The 15,295-nt window shown below is 34.2% G+C and overlaps 1 protein-coding gene across 1 annotated transcript in view; it reads right to left on the bottom strand.

Moving 5' to 3' along the window:
- Positions 1–12,338, bottom strand: part of LOC142344355 (uncharacterized) — a 15,810-nt gene extending 3,472 nt beyond the window's left edge. The window contains exons 1-4 of the mRNA XM_075395943.1: positions 12,210–12,338; positions 11,779–11,957; positions 4,235–4,495; positions 3,198–3,390 (exon numbers count right to left, since the gene is read on the bottom strand). Coding sequence (XP_075252058.1) covers positions 3,198–3,390; positions 4,235–4,467 — 426 coding nt within the window. The 5' untranslated portion in view covers positions 4,468–4,495; positions 11,779–11,957; positions 12,210–12,338. The remainder of the gene's footprint in view (positions 1–3,197; positions 3,391–4,234; positions 4,496–11,778; positions 11,958–12,209) is intronic.
- Positions 12,339–15,295: the final 2,957 nt, after the last annotated feature.

Raw genomic sequence — 15,295 nt, 5'->3', positions numbered from 1 at the left:
TTTCTCTTATATTGTTTTACACCCAATAAAAGTCAGATAAAAGGACCGGATTTTTTGAAAAAATAGTTCCTACCCAAAAATCCGGTCCCGTAAAAAACTTACCCCAATAAAGTGTCGGTAGATCATTCCTGCACTTCTTGAATCCAAGTTTCATAATCTGTAGGGCTTTAGATTTATCACAAGACAAAAGCAAAACAAGTCAATAACGGAGCAACCGTTAACAAAAAATCGATAAGTTAAGGATTGATACGGGTTCTATATAATTTGCTGGCATTTATTTCAGTTAATAGGGAGAACTCAATCAATTAATTTTTTAATTAAAAATGTAAGTGATTTCCACTAACAATTTGATTTCTGATCAGTTAATGGATTACAGTAATAATGAGCAGGTTTTTTCATACCATCAAATTAATGGATCAAAAATGGACTTTCAAAAAATACCATCAAATTAATGTACCTACATATGCAAATTTTCTATTAGGGTTGGTGTCTAGGATATTGTATTAGAGCTAAAGTCTGGAAATTGTATTAGAGCCATTGTCCTTCTAGCTAATATAAGTTTTTAAAATTCAGGGTGATTTAGAAAGAGATTGTAAGCTATGCAAATAATAACTTTTAAAAATGTTGTCTCCCCAAAAACAAATCACTCATTTGGTTTAACAGGAAAATTCGACACACATTTGTTAGAACCATAATTCTATCTATAAATTTACCTCGATTTTTTTTCGAGAAGGGGAGACAACAATGGTTTTCAATAGAGTAACCTGTTAATCAGAACGTTATCTTTAAAAAAAGTTAACTTACAGTTGCCTTCCGGTGGAGCCCGACGATTATCAAATTGAATAAGTTCCTTCACTGAACCTCCAGTCTGATTGAATATACTGTCAAAATCAGCATTGAACATCCGTGTAGTTTTAAATATCAATTGCAAAGAAATTGGCATTTTTTTGTACAATTTTGCTAAACAGAGTCATTTTATCTCTTAAAACAATTCTGAATTTTCAGTACTGGAAAGCTCTAACTCAGTTTTCAGTAAAAACGACAACAAATGCAGCATTATTAATTTTCACTCAACTGTTTCATATAAAATTCAAGAAATTTTGCTTTTCGAATTTTAATACGAAAAATGCCAATTTCTATGATATTTTTTCAAACGACAACCAAATATTTAATCCGAGAGAAGATAAAAGTTGCATTAAAAGGAAAGCAAGATCAAATTGACGACTTGATTCTGAATCAGATAATAAATTAATAAATTTTTCCGACCAGAGAATGAACCAGAAAAAGGATCCGACGACTTTTTTTAATGTCAGGGGAATCTTGTTTTCAGCTAAAATTGCTATAAAAACAAGCTTCCCCGGCTCCCCTGAAACCCTTTGTATTGTTCCCAGAATATTGAATTTTTGATCTGTCGGCAAATTTTTCTATGATCTCGCCGCAAAAATCTAGTGGGGGACAAAAAACCGAAAAATCGGAACATTTTTGGCTAAAAATTGGGTTAGGTTTTGTTAAAATCGGATAAATGCACGCTTAAATTTTGCAAAAGTTAGCAGGGGTGAACAATAGAGCGTTGAAATGGCGAGATATACGGTATAAAAGTGGGACATAGTAACGCGCGTTTGTCTAGCTCTGCACAATATGGCGGGAAATTAGCACAAGTTTGCAAAGAAATATGAACCGAATTCAAATAGCCGAGGTATAACTTAAACGAAAAAATTAAATATAGCACCATAAAATTACTATAAAGCTGACAAAAACCTAAAAAATAGGGGGGACATTTTTTGTAATCGGTCAAAAAAATTAAGTGTCCGACCCCGTTGTAGTCGGGCACAGAAAATCGCGTTGCAGAAATTGTCCGTCCCCCCCCGTTGAGGTTCCTGTCAGCTTTTTATACTACTTGCCACTCTGAAATGCGCTGACAGCGTGTTCCTGTAATATGGTTTATAAATATATCTGCTTCAGATCATCAAAATATTCATAAAACAAAAAAATTTTCCAAAAAACTTCTTGAGCGTTGTATACTATCTGAAGACTTTCTGCAAAAATATCAAAGATCAAGTTGACGATTGATTCTTGCTAAAGAATTTTTCATATTTTCTTTAGTGGAAGCGAATATAAAATATGGGTCTTTCTCATTTTGGATACCACAAATTTATTTCATCTTCATTATGCTGTGTTTACCGTGATTGAGGGGGTATAGGAGTTATATGACCAGTGTGCGGGGGGGGGGGGGGGGGCTTAAAATGGGGAAAACTCGAAGATATTTAGATACGTTTTCTTAAGAGTGACAATCCATTCACGCAGAACTTATTCGTCGGTTGCGTTTTTATTCAAAAGACTAGCACAGAGCAAAAGTTGTAAAAATTCCACAATTATGCAAAAGTTGCCGAGAAACTATTCCAGGATGGTTGCCCATATTGTAAAACGACTCTCTAATATTCAGGAAAAAAAGAAAGGCTGGTTTCAATTCCGACTTTCAGTGCAATTCTTAAAATCTATTCCCGCACTTGGGACGTTTCTGCAGTGAACGCGAGATTAAACAAATAGACGCCAGAGCATATATCATGTATTGATGCTCTTAATTTCACTTGTCCAAAAATATTTTCCGTCTCAAATAATGAGGTAGGTTTATGACCCAAAACAAGTACTGGCGCGGACTTGAGTCACAGACAAGGCCGAAGAGCATTACGTTGCCAAACCTACATTTTGCGCGAGCAAATCTGCTAGCAGATGTCAACAATATCCGCTCCCCGTGTTTTAAGATTGTGTTTCATAGGTTTTCGCGGACAACAGTGACTGTAAGGTAAACCATTTCAAATTTACTCAAAGTTGGGAATATTTGTTGCTGATATCCGCGATTTGTTATTTCTTATCCATTTGCGTTAAAATTTAAGCTGTTCTCTTCCACGCGAGAAGTGATGAGAAAACGTTGTCACTCATGTTCGCAAACGCGGACAAGGCTGATAAGTAGGATTGGCGAAATAATGTGGCCAAAAAATCAGATATGGGCCACATGGATCAGACCCCAATCCCCGGGCAAGGATGGACAGACCCAGATAACGTGCCAGACCTAATAACATTGATAAGATCATGGGTCAGACGGAACGGGCCCTGGCCTTAAACCATGATTAACTTGTGCTGCTCAATTTTGTCAAGACCCAAACCTGGTGCACCTGATAGAGACTTAAAATAGTTACCATTGTTATCATGTTATCAATCAGTCGACATCCATCATTGGTACAGATTGGGTTCGACTCTGGACCCTTTGGCAAGTTGCTCTTGGCCATGAGGACTACCACAACGAATATCAGGATGCATATCATCATGAACCAGACACTGGCAATCAGCTTCGCTCCATTCGTGAAGCTGTAGTCCAAATCCGCTGGTGATCTGCGAGTACAACCCGTTCTCAAAGTCTGATCTTGAGCAAAAACAGTTCTAATCAAAAAATACTGACCGTTGAAACTGAACCAGTCTTGCAAAGAAACTAAGTCATTTTATCTGAATTTATAACAATTTCTGGTTTCAAATTTTAAGCGCGGAAAAGTCTGCAGATGATTAGAGGTCACTTTAGTCGGGGACTCTGATTAGAGAGGATTTTGATATGTGACCTAATCCGCATACATGTAGATTTGAGGTTTTGGGCAAATGGTAACGTCCAATTAAACCAACATGAATTAAGCAGCCAACGGTGAGAGTCTAAAGAAACTGTAAAGATTGCCGACAATAAACAACAAAAATAGGCGGTGAGCTATCAAATAGCAACCATCCCGGGTCGAGGATTTTTAAAATGAACCACGATTATTTGAAATTAAGGTTTAAATAGTGCAATAAAATTCTTCAACTCGTGCTCTGAACCTACGTCACCCTATCCTAAATTGTGGTCTGAGTTTAATGCTTTTTTATATGGCAAATGAGGTTGCATGTCGTATGCTATGTTTAGTTTTCGGGTCTTTCCCATTATAGCCCCCCCCCCCATGAAATTATAGCCCCCATTATGGTATTTACCATGATGGGGGGCTATAGGTTATCTGACCACTAAGCTTTGGGGGGAGGGGGGGGGGGGGCTATAATGGGAAAGACCCTAATTTTCTTCACGTAAACTTTTGACTTATTTACGAGAATTCAATTCGCACAAATGGAAGCGATCCCGGTTAACTATGTAATTGCAAAAACTCTGGGGGTTGGGGGTTGGGGGGGGGCTTGAATTGCGTGCTGAAGGTTATACACTTACAGTTTTTCCTCCATTCTGGCAGGTGTGATGTGTGATTGTCGACTTTGTCCGGGGTAGAGTCTGGATCTCCTCTGGTGCACATCATCTTCATCAAGGACAGACAGAGTTGTTCTTGTGTAGTGCAGATTATTGTTCACATGTTGTGCTCTCTCTGAATTGAAAGTAGAGTTACTCGTAATCCGCCTTCTGAGGTGGAATGGTGGATTATTTTGTTCGTTATTTTCCGACGTCATCCAGGGATCTTTGCCGGGTTGTCACCAACTTTTTTTAAAAAAAAATCATTTCCTGGCAGTCAAATTTTTACTACAATTTTCGATGTTTTTAACAAACTACACGGTCATTTGCTTTGTATAAATTGGCCAAAATAGCTTTTAATTACGTCCTAATTGCCTTAATAGCGATTTCGATCCAATTTTTTTGTTCAATATTTAATACGAGCAAAATTCTTTTGGATACGAATTACACAAGAGCGGCAAAAATTAACGTGCAGGGCAAATCCATTTTGAAACGCTATATATATCAAGAATCTGAAACAGACTATCTTTACTAACTTAACTAAATTTCTTGCCTCCTATTTGATCGAATTTTAACATGGCAACGATCCATAATCAATTATAGGGTCTAATCTGTTTTGTCTCCCCGGCTTAGTCGACATATAATGACCCTCAGGCTTAGGCCCTCAGGCGCATGAACTATTTTATGCATAGTAAAAGGGTATGAGACATTAAATAATTTGCAAGTCATTACCTTAAAAACAATGGGAGGGAAACATAAAAATTCCCAATTATTTTGAAAAGATTTTGAGTTGACTAAACTTGAAAATTCAGTGCATATCAGTGCGTTTATTAAATCCCTTTCTCAGAATATACCTCCGCACAGGAAATAAAGTTAGGATCTTTTCCGTTTGTGCCCCCCCCCCCCCCCCTCTCAATACGATATGCACCCCAGTTACAGATCGCGTGTCATTGCATATTAAATTACTATGTAAAAGTATGGCACGTGCGCCTGGAAGTTGCAAATAATATGTACCCAGTAAGCGGGGGGGGGGGGGGGGAGGGGGGGGGTGGGGCACTAATGGAAAATATCCCTACTTTCTTATAAAAATTCATTAAGGAATAAGTTTTATGTATTCAATTTTTCATTTATTATGTAAGGATCTCTTCTTTTTGAGAACTTAGTGGTTGCATTTGCACATGAAATGCGCACCTGCCTTAATTTAAGGTCGTGGTTTACTATATAATGCTACGTACTTTATAACTGATGGTGAATAACGTACTGGATTTTTATGTTTATAATTATTGTGGGACCTATTCTGTTTCTTTTCCCCAGATTAGTGGGCATAACTTTTAAGCACCCAGGCGTACACACCGTTTTTCACATAGTAACATTCTATACAGCAAAGCGTCATTTTTAAACAGTGGCTGCCGAATCGGAATAGATCTATAATATTCTAAACTGCCTGATTTTGAACGCAATTATTGATTATATTTTGATATTGGATCTTCTGAGCTTTAACGCTAATCAACGCACATTCATTATAATTTCTATCATCTGCATGAATCAGAAGATTGAAAAGCAGAGAAAACCACCCGGAGTTTGGTGGCAGAGCAAATCAGCGCTGAATCAATTTAAAGACATTCTGTTTTTTAGGATTGCCAGTGCTCTGTTCATGTCACATTTTAAACTGGCTAGTCTAATTTTTGAGTAAAATTTACTTCATGAAAAATATTATGTTCAGCGTACCTCCTGCCAACAAAGTTTGCTTTATAGGCGTTTCGAACTTCCGCGTTGGTACTTGTGGCATTTAATTTGCGTAGCAAGTTGTAACCACTGCGCTAAATGGGCGTTGTGGCAAACCAGCTTAAGTATAAATAGTGTGCATACTAATATATTAATTACCAGTTATAAGCTACAAAGGTAAGACATTAGTCTCCTCAGACCTAATATTGTTATACTTTTAATTTCCAGACTATACAGGATAAGTTTGGCCTGGGCGAACTCTATGACTTCAATTGAATCATAATGAAGAAATAATGCATATAAATAAAATATTTTGAGGACACAATGGTTCGGAACCGAATTAACTTTTTACTCTTGAAATGTGCTGGTTCAGCGCTGAAAAGCTCTGAGACTCAAGTCCGGGTATTAAACAAGCAAACAGCAACTTTTACAGTATAAAAACTTTTTAAACATGATATCACAGTATCAATACCATAATTGTAAAAATTGTCAGAGTAAAGGTCTTTCCATTTATAGCCCCCTCGAAATTATGGCCCCATGTTGCTATAGTTACAGTAAAAAGATAGAAGCTATAAGTTGTATGACCACCGAGCTGGTGAGAAGAGGAGCAAATTATAAGTGATATTACCCTAATTTGAAAGCGATTTTTAAAATTTGAAAATTATACATTTGAGTCTCTGCTTAGTGGTCTTACCCTCCAAAAATTCATATAATAGGATATCAGAATTTACAAAAAAAAAACACAATTACGCTTTTGCATCAAATCTTGATTTGAATTTTTTTTTAATTCGATCAAATTTGATGTGACAAAAAATTGCGTCAATAAATTAAAATTCTGCTGAATTAAATTATAGGGCGTTAAACTATTCTTAACTTTTAATATTTATCCAGAAAACTTTTGAAAGCATGTAATATTAAAGAGTGAGTCAAACAGTCAAATACGTTTTCAATCGTAAGTTTTAGATAGCGAAAATATATGGTACTGAAATGCCTCCAATAGGTGTACACAAACAAATTTTTCTTAAATTTGACATTTTTCCGTTTTTCAAGTAAATGGTCTCTTTCCGTTACTATGTACATCACTATGATAAATAATTTTTCTAGATTATGGGGGAAGGGGTGTGCAACTGATAATAAAAAGAACAAATATATGTACATTTTCGAATAAAATTCTGTTGACCCTTTTGAATTGTTGCTGATTATCCATATAGTCATTTTACCCGAAAAAATTTGCTCAAAATTTTTGATCAAAGTCATGAAAACAATGAAAAAAAAAACCTCAGATTTGTTACCATAAAAATTGATAACTAATGTTAAAATGCAACAAGTAAAAGCTCACTTTAAAAATCAGACAAAAAATAAGTTAGAAAGTTTAAAGGTTAAGTTCTGTCAACGATACTTTGTTAAGTTCAGACTGCGGTTTTATTTCTCTAAAAGTAACTCTTGAATTGTAACTGTTTTGACGGATTATTAGGGTAAGAAGGAATTTATGAATGCTTAAGAATGCAAAGCTTGCAAGTCGAGTAAAAACAGTAATAACGAGTGTAGAAAGCAGTTGTCTAAGTACATGTTAGAATAGAAAAGAATCATAGTCACTCGAGAAACTTAGTGCCCTGACACGAGCGCGCTTGCGCCCGAGTGCTGGTCACGAGGCCCGAAGTGGCTAAGATTCTCTTCTTCCAATTTATGACACTAAGTTTAGGTCAAAAAAATAAACATTTACTTCTCAAATATCAGTTCAATCCTTCAAACTATCCTCTCTTCCTCAAAATTTAAGTGACCGATAACGCGTGCCCTGGGTTCCCTAATGGGTAATGTGCTTAAAATACAGTTGTCACTTTTGCATACGTTAATAGAACGTTAATTTTGCATACATACGAAATCACTGTAAGCAAGCAGAACATAGCAGGACAAGTCCTGAAATACAATCCAATGAATTGGAGAAAAGACGTGGAATTACTGCATATGACCAGCAGATCAGTTGAACAATGGATGCCAATAAGGCAGACAGTCCCTAAATTGAAGAAACTAAACGAATAAAATAAACGAAACAAAACTATAATGACTGCTGCACCTCTTGAAGCTTTTAAACTGAAGATCCTACTTTATCTACTTGAATATATCCATTAACCCACAGAGAGCCATCAAAAGAGTCAAAGGGCAGCCAAATATAGAAGAACTCGAGAAACATGTCCAACACTTTTAAAATTGATAAATGCAAAAATTTTTCAGTTATAGTTTTTTGCAATATTATTATGTTTAAAGCCATTTTTGCTTGCCTCTTGAATCGTTCCAGTCTACTGTCTGCAAGAATTAATGAGTTAAATTGGCCCTTGGCGATTGATAAAATAACTAAAATTTGCGAAAATAATTGAAAACAAGCGATTGCAAAATTTATTGAAATATAGCTTAAACTTGTGATAATAACTAACCCATTTTCACGCCTAAGAAAAGTTTTACAGGTCATGAAGATCGATAAACTCAAAAATGGTAACAATTTTAAAAGAATTCAAAATTTCATGTTTTCTTGCAAAAGTTGCACAAATGCGTGATATTAAAAAGTTGAGAACCATTCATTAAGACTACAAACTATGCAGTAACCTAAAGTCAAAATTTACGGACTGTTCTTTGGCTTCGAAAAACTAAAAAAAATGACAAACATTTCGAATTAAGCTCGGCACAAATCTGAAGTTTTTAAAAATATTGCTGATTTGGTAATATTAAAATATTGAAAACAATTCCCTTACCACTATTCACTAAGCAATAACTCAATAAAAAACTCTACAGGAGTTTTCCTGTCACCTGAGCCTCAAAAAACCTCGAAAAATGAGAAATTTTCAAAATTACAGGTTTTATCAAAAATTGCTAAAATGCCTGACAAAAAATTTTTGAAAACCATTCCTTTGTCATTAGAAACTATGCAGTGACCTATTATCAAACGCTAGAGGAAGTTTCATTGCCACCGGGGCTCAAAGAACTCAAAAATGGCAGACACTTCTCAAAAAAATTGATGAAAGCAGAAAGTTTTATTAAAAATTTGGTTGAAAAGTGTGATCTTGAAATCTTTAAAACCATATTTCAAAGCCAAATGTTTGAGAAACTCAAAAAATTACAACAATTTTCAAAACAAAGGAAAAATTACACAATATAATTTAACTTTCCATGTTTATGTTCGCAGTACCAAAATACAGAGCTCTCCAAATGGTCATAAAAAGTAATTAGGTCTTGCAAAAGACATTTATCAACTTTTACTAACGTCAATTTATGACTGGTCAAACACAGACTCGAAAATTGACGAAAAAAACTGTGAGAAATTGCACCATTTTGGGCTCCAAAAATTGACCTTTTAAACACGAATTAAGGTCTTTACAGCAATTCACCAAACTAAGCCTTTGAAAGACTACTAAAACCAGATACGAGCGTCTAATAAAACTTGATGCTCGCTGAGCTTTACTTGAATATCCCGTTTTGAAAGCTCATGGTCATTGAAAAAAGTGTGAAAAAACATCCAAGAAAAAAATCCAAAGACAGAGCCCCAGTACAATACACTTCTTCGATTGTAATAATGATACGTAATATTGAACATTTGACGGGGAAGCATTTTTTTAGTAATGAAGTAACAGGTAGCAGTAATATTGGATTAGAGAATAGAGTAACAATTATTGGAGCACTTACGTGCACATTTTAAAATGCCAAAAGTCTGCAGTGCCAGAAGTTGAAATGCTAAAAGTGGCCATATACTTAGCCAAGAGGTTGAAATTCATGCAATTTTGTAAACTAAGTTTTGAAAATTTCATGTTTTAAGCAAGCGTAAGTGACTTTCCAGAAGTCACTTCGAAATTTTGACTTCATACCTCAAACTGTTTTTGCGGGTCTCGACAAACGCCAGAAGTTATCAGTGAATTCAAGAAATGTTGCGTGACTTTTACATAAGCTACTGAAAACGCAACTTAGTCGAGGCAAGGCAACTTAGTCAATCAGACTGAAATCAAATCTAAGAAATGCACGCGAGAAATAGGTACGGAATAGATAGATTTTTTACTGCGTCTAAATTTTTTTTAGTAATTTCTTAATGCTTCTAACCCACTTAGCTGATATCTTAACTCTAAATTTGCTTGACCTACAAATCTGACTTGAGGAACATCAATAATTTCTAAGTACTACACTCAATGCCACCAAATTTTGACCAATACAACTGGTTTCTTGGTTTTTTTTAGCACTCTACTATACCAAAATGTACTACATGAAAATTAAAGTCTCCTGGTGGTTGCGGGGCACAAAAAAGTATTTTACTTTGCTTTTTGAGTTTAATTTTTTTTAAAACAATCATATAAAAATTGGCATGCTTAAACAATTTGTTGAATTGTTTATTTGTCACAGATTAATGCACATCTAGTACTCTTTTGATTTCCCCGTGAAGAAGAATTTGAAATTACAAAGCAACGAAAAACCAATTGAACAGCGTAGGGTAACAATAACTAATAACTCCCCTCACCTCATTTAGCGTTTTGTACTGTTTTGATAATAAACTGATAAACTTTGTTTGTCATTGGTACAAAACATAAATATTTATTTCTCAACTAAAAGAAAATTTAACCATTTTAGCCCCCAAACTGGCGGTCACACACTAAAAAAAGTTCAGGTAAAGTTATCTTAACGCAGTTAAGGTAAACTTCTGTTAAGGTAGATTAAGGTAAAAGTTACCTTAACTTTACCTCAACTTGAGTTAAGGTAAAAAATTACCTGAACTGTGTTAAGGTAAAATTACCTTAACTTACCTTAACTTTTTTAATAACTTTTTGCAGTAGATAATTGTTTACTTTTAGTAAAATTAACAAACCAAATGTTGAAGTTTATTACAAGAGCTTTACAATGATCTTTATATGAAGCAATTTGAGCTAATATTTGTCCACCTACACTACATCAAACCCCAAAATTACGTTCAGTGAGTGCTCAAAAAAATTCAAAAAGGCAGTAACGCACCAATTTTGCAAAAATTGGTATTTTTATTTTTCACGCGCCTCTGTTTATGTATTGGCTGCTCACAAACCGATTCCGAGTGGTACCTAAAGAACTGGTTTCAAAAAAACGGTTTAGAGAAAGTTTAAAAGTGGTTTTAAAGTGTATCAACTTGAATCCAATCACTCTTCCTTATATATTAAATTGAAAACTATTATTCCTGCATAAAATAAATCTCTGTAAAACTGGATTACACTAATATAGAAGCGGTATCGACATATGATCCTCATGTAGCTTCCATTAATTATAGTCTGTCAGATCAGATTGATTTTTATTTTAGTTCGAACTGATTCCATTTTCCAACAAAAGCACTACGTCAAAACCCTATTCATCGAACTGAAAATTGTTTGTTATAATCAGGTAAATGTTTCCGAATTGGGGTTCTCTGCTACATTAGGAATTTTGCTTATCTACATTTAGTCACCTTTGCCGTCTTTATTGCCCCCTCAAGAAAAAACGTCATTATAATCATGATAATCTATTCAGATATCCCAAATAAAAATTGGTATATTTGCAGCATATTGTAACTATGAATAAATAATTTGCAATAAACACAAGCATGGGCGTGAAGTATATGAACTTCCAGTGCTCAGCTTTCCCTACCAAAGTGTTGCTGGGAAATTAGAATCCTCATTTCTCAGAGGCAGTGTGATGATATTTAGTGCTGGAAAATCATATAATTCAGACTAATTCAAAAAACGTTTTTAAAGACGTGTAAAAAGTTTTTGGGAAAAAAACTTTTTTTTGGGTTCAAGTTTTATTTGGAATGATTGGAAAATGAGTACCTTGGCGATGTTCATTCGTAGGTCAAGATTTTCGTTGGTGTTCATTAGTTTGATACTTCATACTTTCATATATGTCCTTTTGTTTCGCATTATTGTAGTTGTAGCAGGATAAATACTTTTGTTGAATTTTTAGATTTTGTTGAATATTTGAGACGGGCAAAACTTTCCGCTTTAACGTTCTTCTAATGTTACAGTAGAATGCTATTCACTAATATGAATAATTTTGACATGTTGTCTGAGCATACTTAATTTCATTGAATTTTTTTCATCTCTTCCTTGATTGGCGATAGTTTTTTCGCTTACTGTGAATAACTCAGTTGAAAAAGTAAAAAAAAGTTATTAACCTATTGAAAAAATTAAAAGTAATAAAGTTAACCTAGAGCTAATCGCGACAATAAAAACCTCGCTAAACAAGTAAACGTCAATCGTACTTTCGTTTACTTAGTAGTATTGAATCTCTATGTTTGAAACACTTCTGGAATTTGTTTATTGCTCGAGTGGTTGCGTTCAAGTCTCAATATAATTGGTTTGACGAAGTTGAGGAAAACAGGAAATTATTCCATATGGCTTCAATAACTTTACCACATGATGGCGTTATATTTTAGCCAGTGAGTATTACCACACGGTTGTTATCGCCACCGATAAGTTATCAAATTCCGAGGCGATGCCGAGGTGTCATGATAACTTCGAGGGCGATAACAACCGTATGGTAATTATTTTAATCAACACCTGTTGCGATCATGTTTGTTTTTTTAGACTACAAGTTTATCAAACTGTTTCCATCATTATACTAGGAGTTTATCACTCTTCTTTTATCGCCACTGTTTACTTAGTAACAGTGGCAATAAAAGAGTGTGATAAACTCGTTGTCTAATGCTGAAGTGTTTTTCCAGTGACGATCGGGCATTAAAATTTATCAAACTGGCATTTTATTTAATTGCTATTATCGCAACAGGTGTTAATTAAATTATATAGTATAATGGTCAATATGTTTTCTTACCCTTAATAGGGTACTACTATTAGCCGACTGCAAAGTCACTGCGGTTCCATTAGAGCTCTGCACTGTTTTCTTAATGAACTGGTAAATTTTGCAAATTGGCAATCTTGAATTGGTGACCCTAATGTGCTTGATATTCTGGGAAGTCTGCTTGGAAGTCATTTTGAGTCCACTAAAATACCAAAAGACAACTTAAGACTATGGAAATTTGCAACCGGATGAAAATTAAACTAATTAGAGATAGCGTAGTACAGACGCGTTTTTCCTTTTTTCTTGTTTTCTTTGAACCTTTAATAAAAACAATTAAAACAAATTGCATATGTAAACCAAAACAAGGAAAATTGGTAATATGTATTGGGACGCAACGTTTCAACTTGTCGACAGATAACTGGTTTATGATCTAAGATAACTTTTAATTGAAAATTGTTGATATCCATAATTCAATGTTGCAGCAAAATTATGTGCCTGCTACTTCAGCTGATTGATAAAAAATTTGGATTACTTTAAAATTTAAAAAAAAGTTAGTGTGTTAATAATCTGCATAAAATTCCATTTTTGTATAGACGCAACAGTTGGTCTTTGAATTTGAAGAGCAATTCATTCAAATTTCAGGACAAGATTTAAGCTTATTTCTCTTCGGAAAAAAAGCTACCATCTAACAAAAGTTTGCAGTTGCTATTAATTATATTTGTTTGTCAACATCTGTTCATATATGATAATTTTCTGACAATTGAACATTCAAAAACGTCCATTTCACAAGAGAAAAATTTTAGCAAATAAATAACTTTGCATTATATGATGCAGATTTTAAATGTTTCAGAATGACATGGCGCTATTCAGATATTGTTTATGGCGAATTTCTGTCATATTTATGTTTGAAACTAAAAATCAACACCTGGGGTTTTACAACACTATTGAAAAACAAGCATAAGTCCGAAAAAAACTGAAAAAAAAAACAAAAATATTGATAATCTAAAAAAGATGATTTAACCAGAGGCCACATATGATAAAAATTTTAACCTGGTTTTTGTGCATAACCCAGGCTAAAACTTCAAATAAAAATAAGCTCTGATCAAATGGTCTGAGAACAATAAGACCCCTGATCAAACTGTCGCATATCGAATACTTGTCTCATCCATATTTAAGCACAATTCCGATATTTCAGCAAAATTGGTCCAAAAGATGTCGGGGTCAGTGTCCAGACATTGTTCAGCCCAAAACTTCCTTTGACCAGAAGAAAATCAAATTTCACAACAGTTTTTTAAACCACTTTTTTCAGAAATTTACTTTTTAGCAGTTCTTTTTCCACTAACATTTACCGATATAATGTAATGCCTTATTATATTTTTTTTATCTTTATCAACTCTGCAACTTAAGTTGATCATTAGGAATAATAGTATACCAATTAATTCTTTTCCTATTGATTTTAGATTATTTTTCTTTTTTTTCGGACCCAAACCAAGACTTATGTTTTTCAATAGTGCTATAAAGACCATCAGGTGTTGATTTAACTTACTTACTATTTTTGCTCTTAATTTGGTTAAATTCGAAAAAGTCATGTCTTAAACCAAACCTAGACTATTTGCTACTTCGCGCACATAACTGCATCTGCTTGACTCAAAAAGCTGCTCTGTTTTGAATTTCGGATATCATTAAAATCAAAATGCGTGAACTGTGTTTGGATAAATTGACTTAAATTAATGGGTCTGGCGAACAGCGGAGTACCAAGAAAATCGATATTCATTGGAGGGTAAAAAACACGAGTACAGCAATGGCATGCGTACCACGATGCGACCAACTTAGCACCCTAGTAAATTATAGTTTAACGATTTACAGTATAAATTCTATGTTTTTGCAATCGGCTTTCTCAATTTCTTTTTGCTAGAAAAACCAATCGAAAACAGTTGGAGGATAATCACCTCGTTCATTTTTCAAGGACTTTTTCTAAGGCAAAAATTGGTAATTATTTGATGAAATGTCAGCCACGTCAAAAAGAATTGAAAAAACTGTTCTAAATTATTTCTGAGAGGGTTGACACATGGCGCTTTATTGCGTTGAAATTGACCAAATAATTAAGCCATCCTTTTGTTTTAACTCAAACGAAAATGAACAACCTCTTTATAATCGTGACTTTGGCAGGCCGCCCCCAAAACTAATTGTAGCATTTGCATTTAATCTTTGAAATAAAAGGAATAAAGGCATATGTTTCGAAAAGTTTTAGAGGTGGCTTGCCAATATTACGATTATAATGAGGCCGAAATTTTTTTGAATCGAAAATTAAAAGAAGGAAAAACTTAACCTAAACTGAAATCCTAAATAAATTGTATTGTTATACAAACAGCTGACTTGATCTAAAATGTGAGCCTGTACCTCAAAGAGCTATAACATGTGGTGGCAATTTAAGGATAATCTTAAGTTCTTTCAAAGAAGCCTTAATAGAATTAGTAATTTCGATTAAGAAAATAATTACTTGAGCACAAAACTAGCCATTGATCACTATGTTAAATAGTATATAAAAAT

The sequence above is a fragment of the Convolutriloba macropyga genome, chromosome 8, assembly GCF_964194025.1.
Source record: "Convolutriloba macropyga chromosome 8, txConMacr16.3, whole genome shotgun sequence".
Lineage (NCBI taxonomy): Eukaryota > Metazoa > Xenacoelomorpha > Acoela > Convolutidae > Convolutriloba > Convolutriloba macropyga.
The sequence above is the reverse complement of the archived record's forward strand: the minus strand, read 5'-3'. Positions and strand labels throughout refer to the sequence as shown.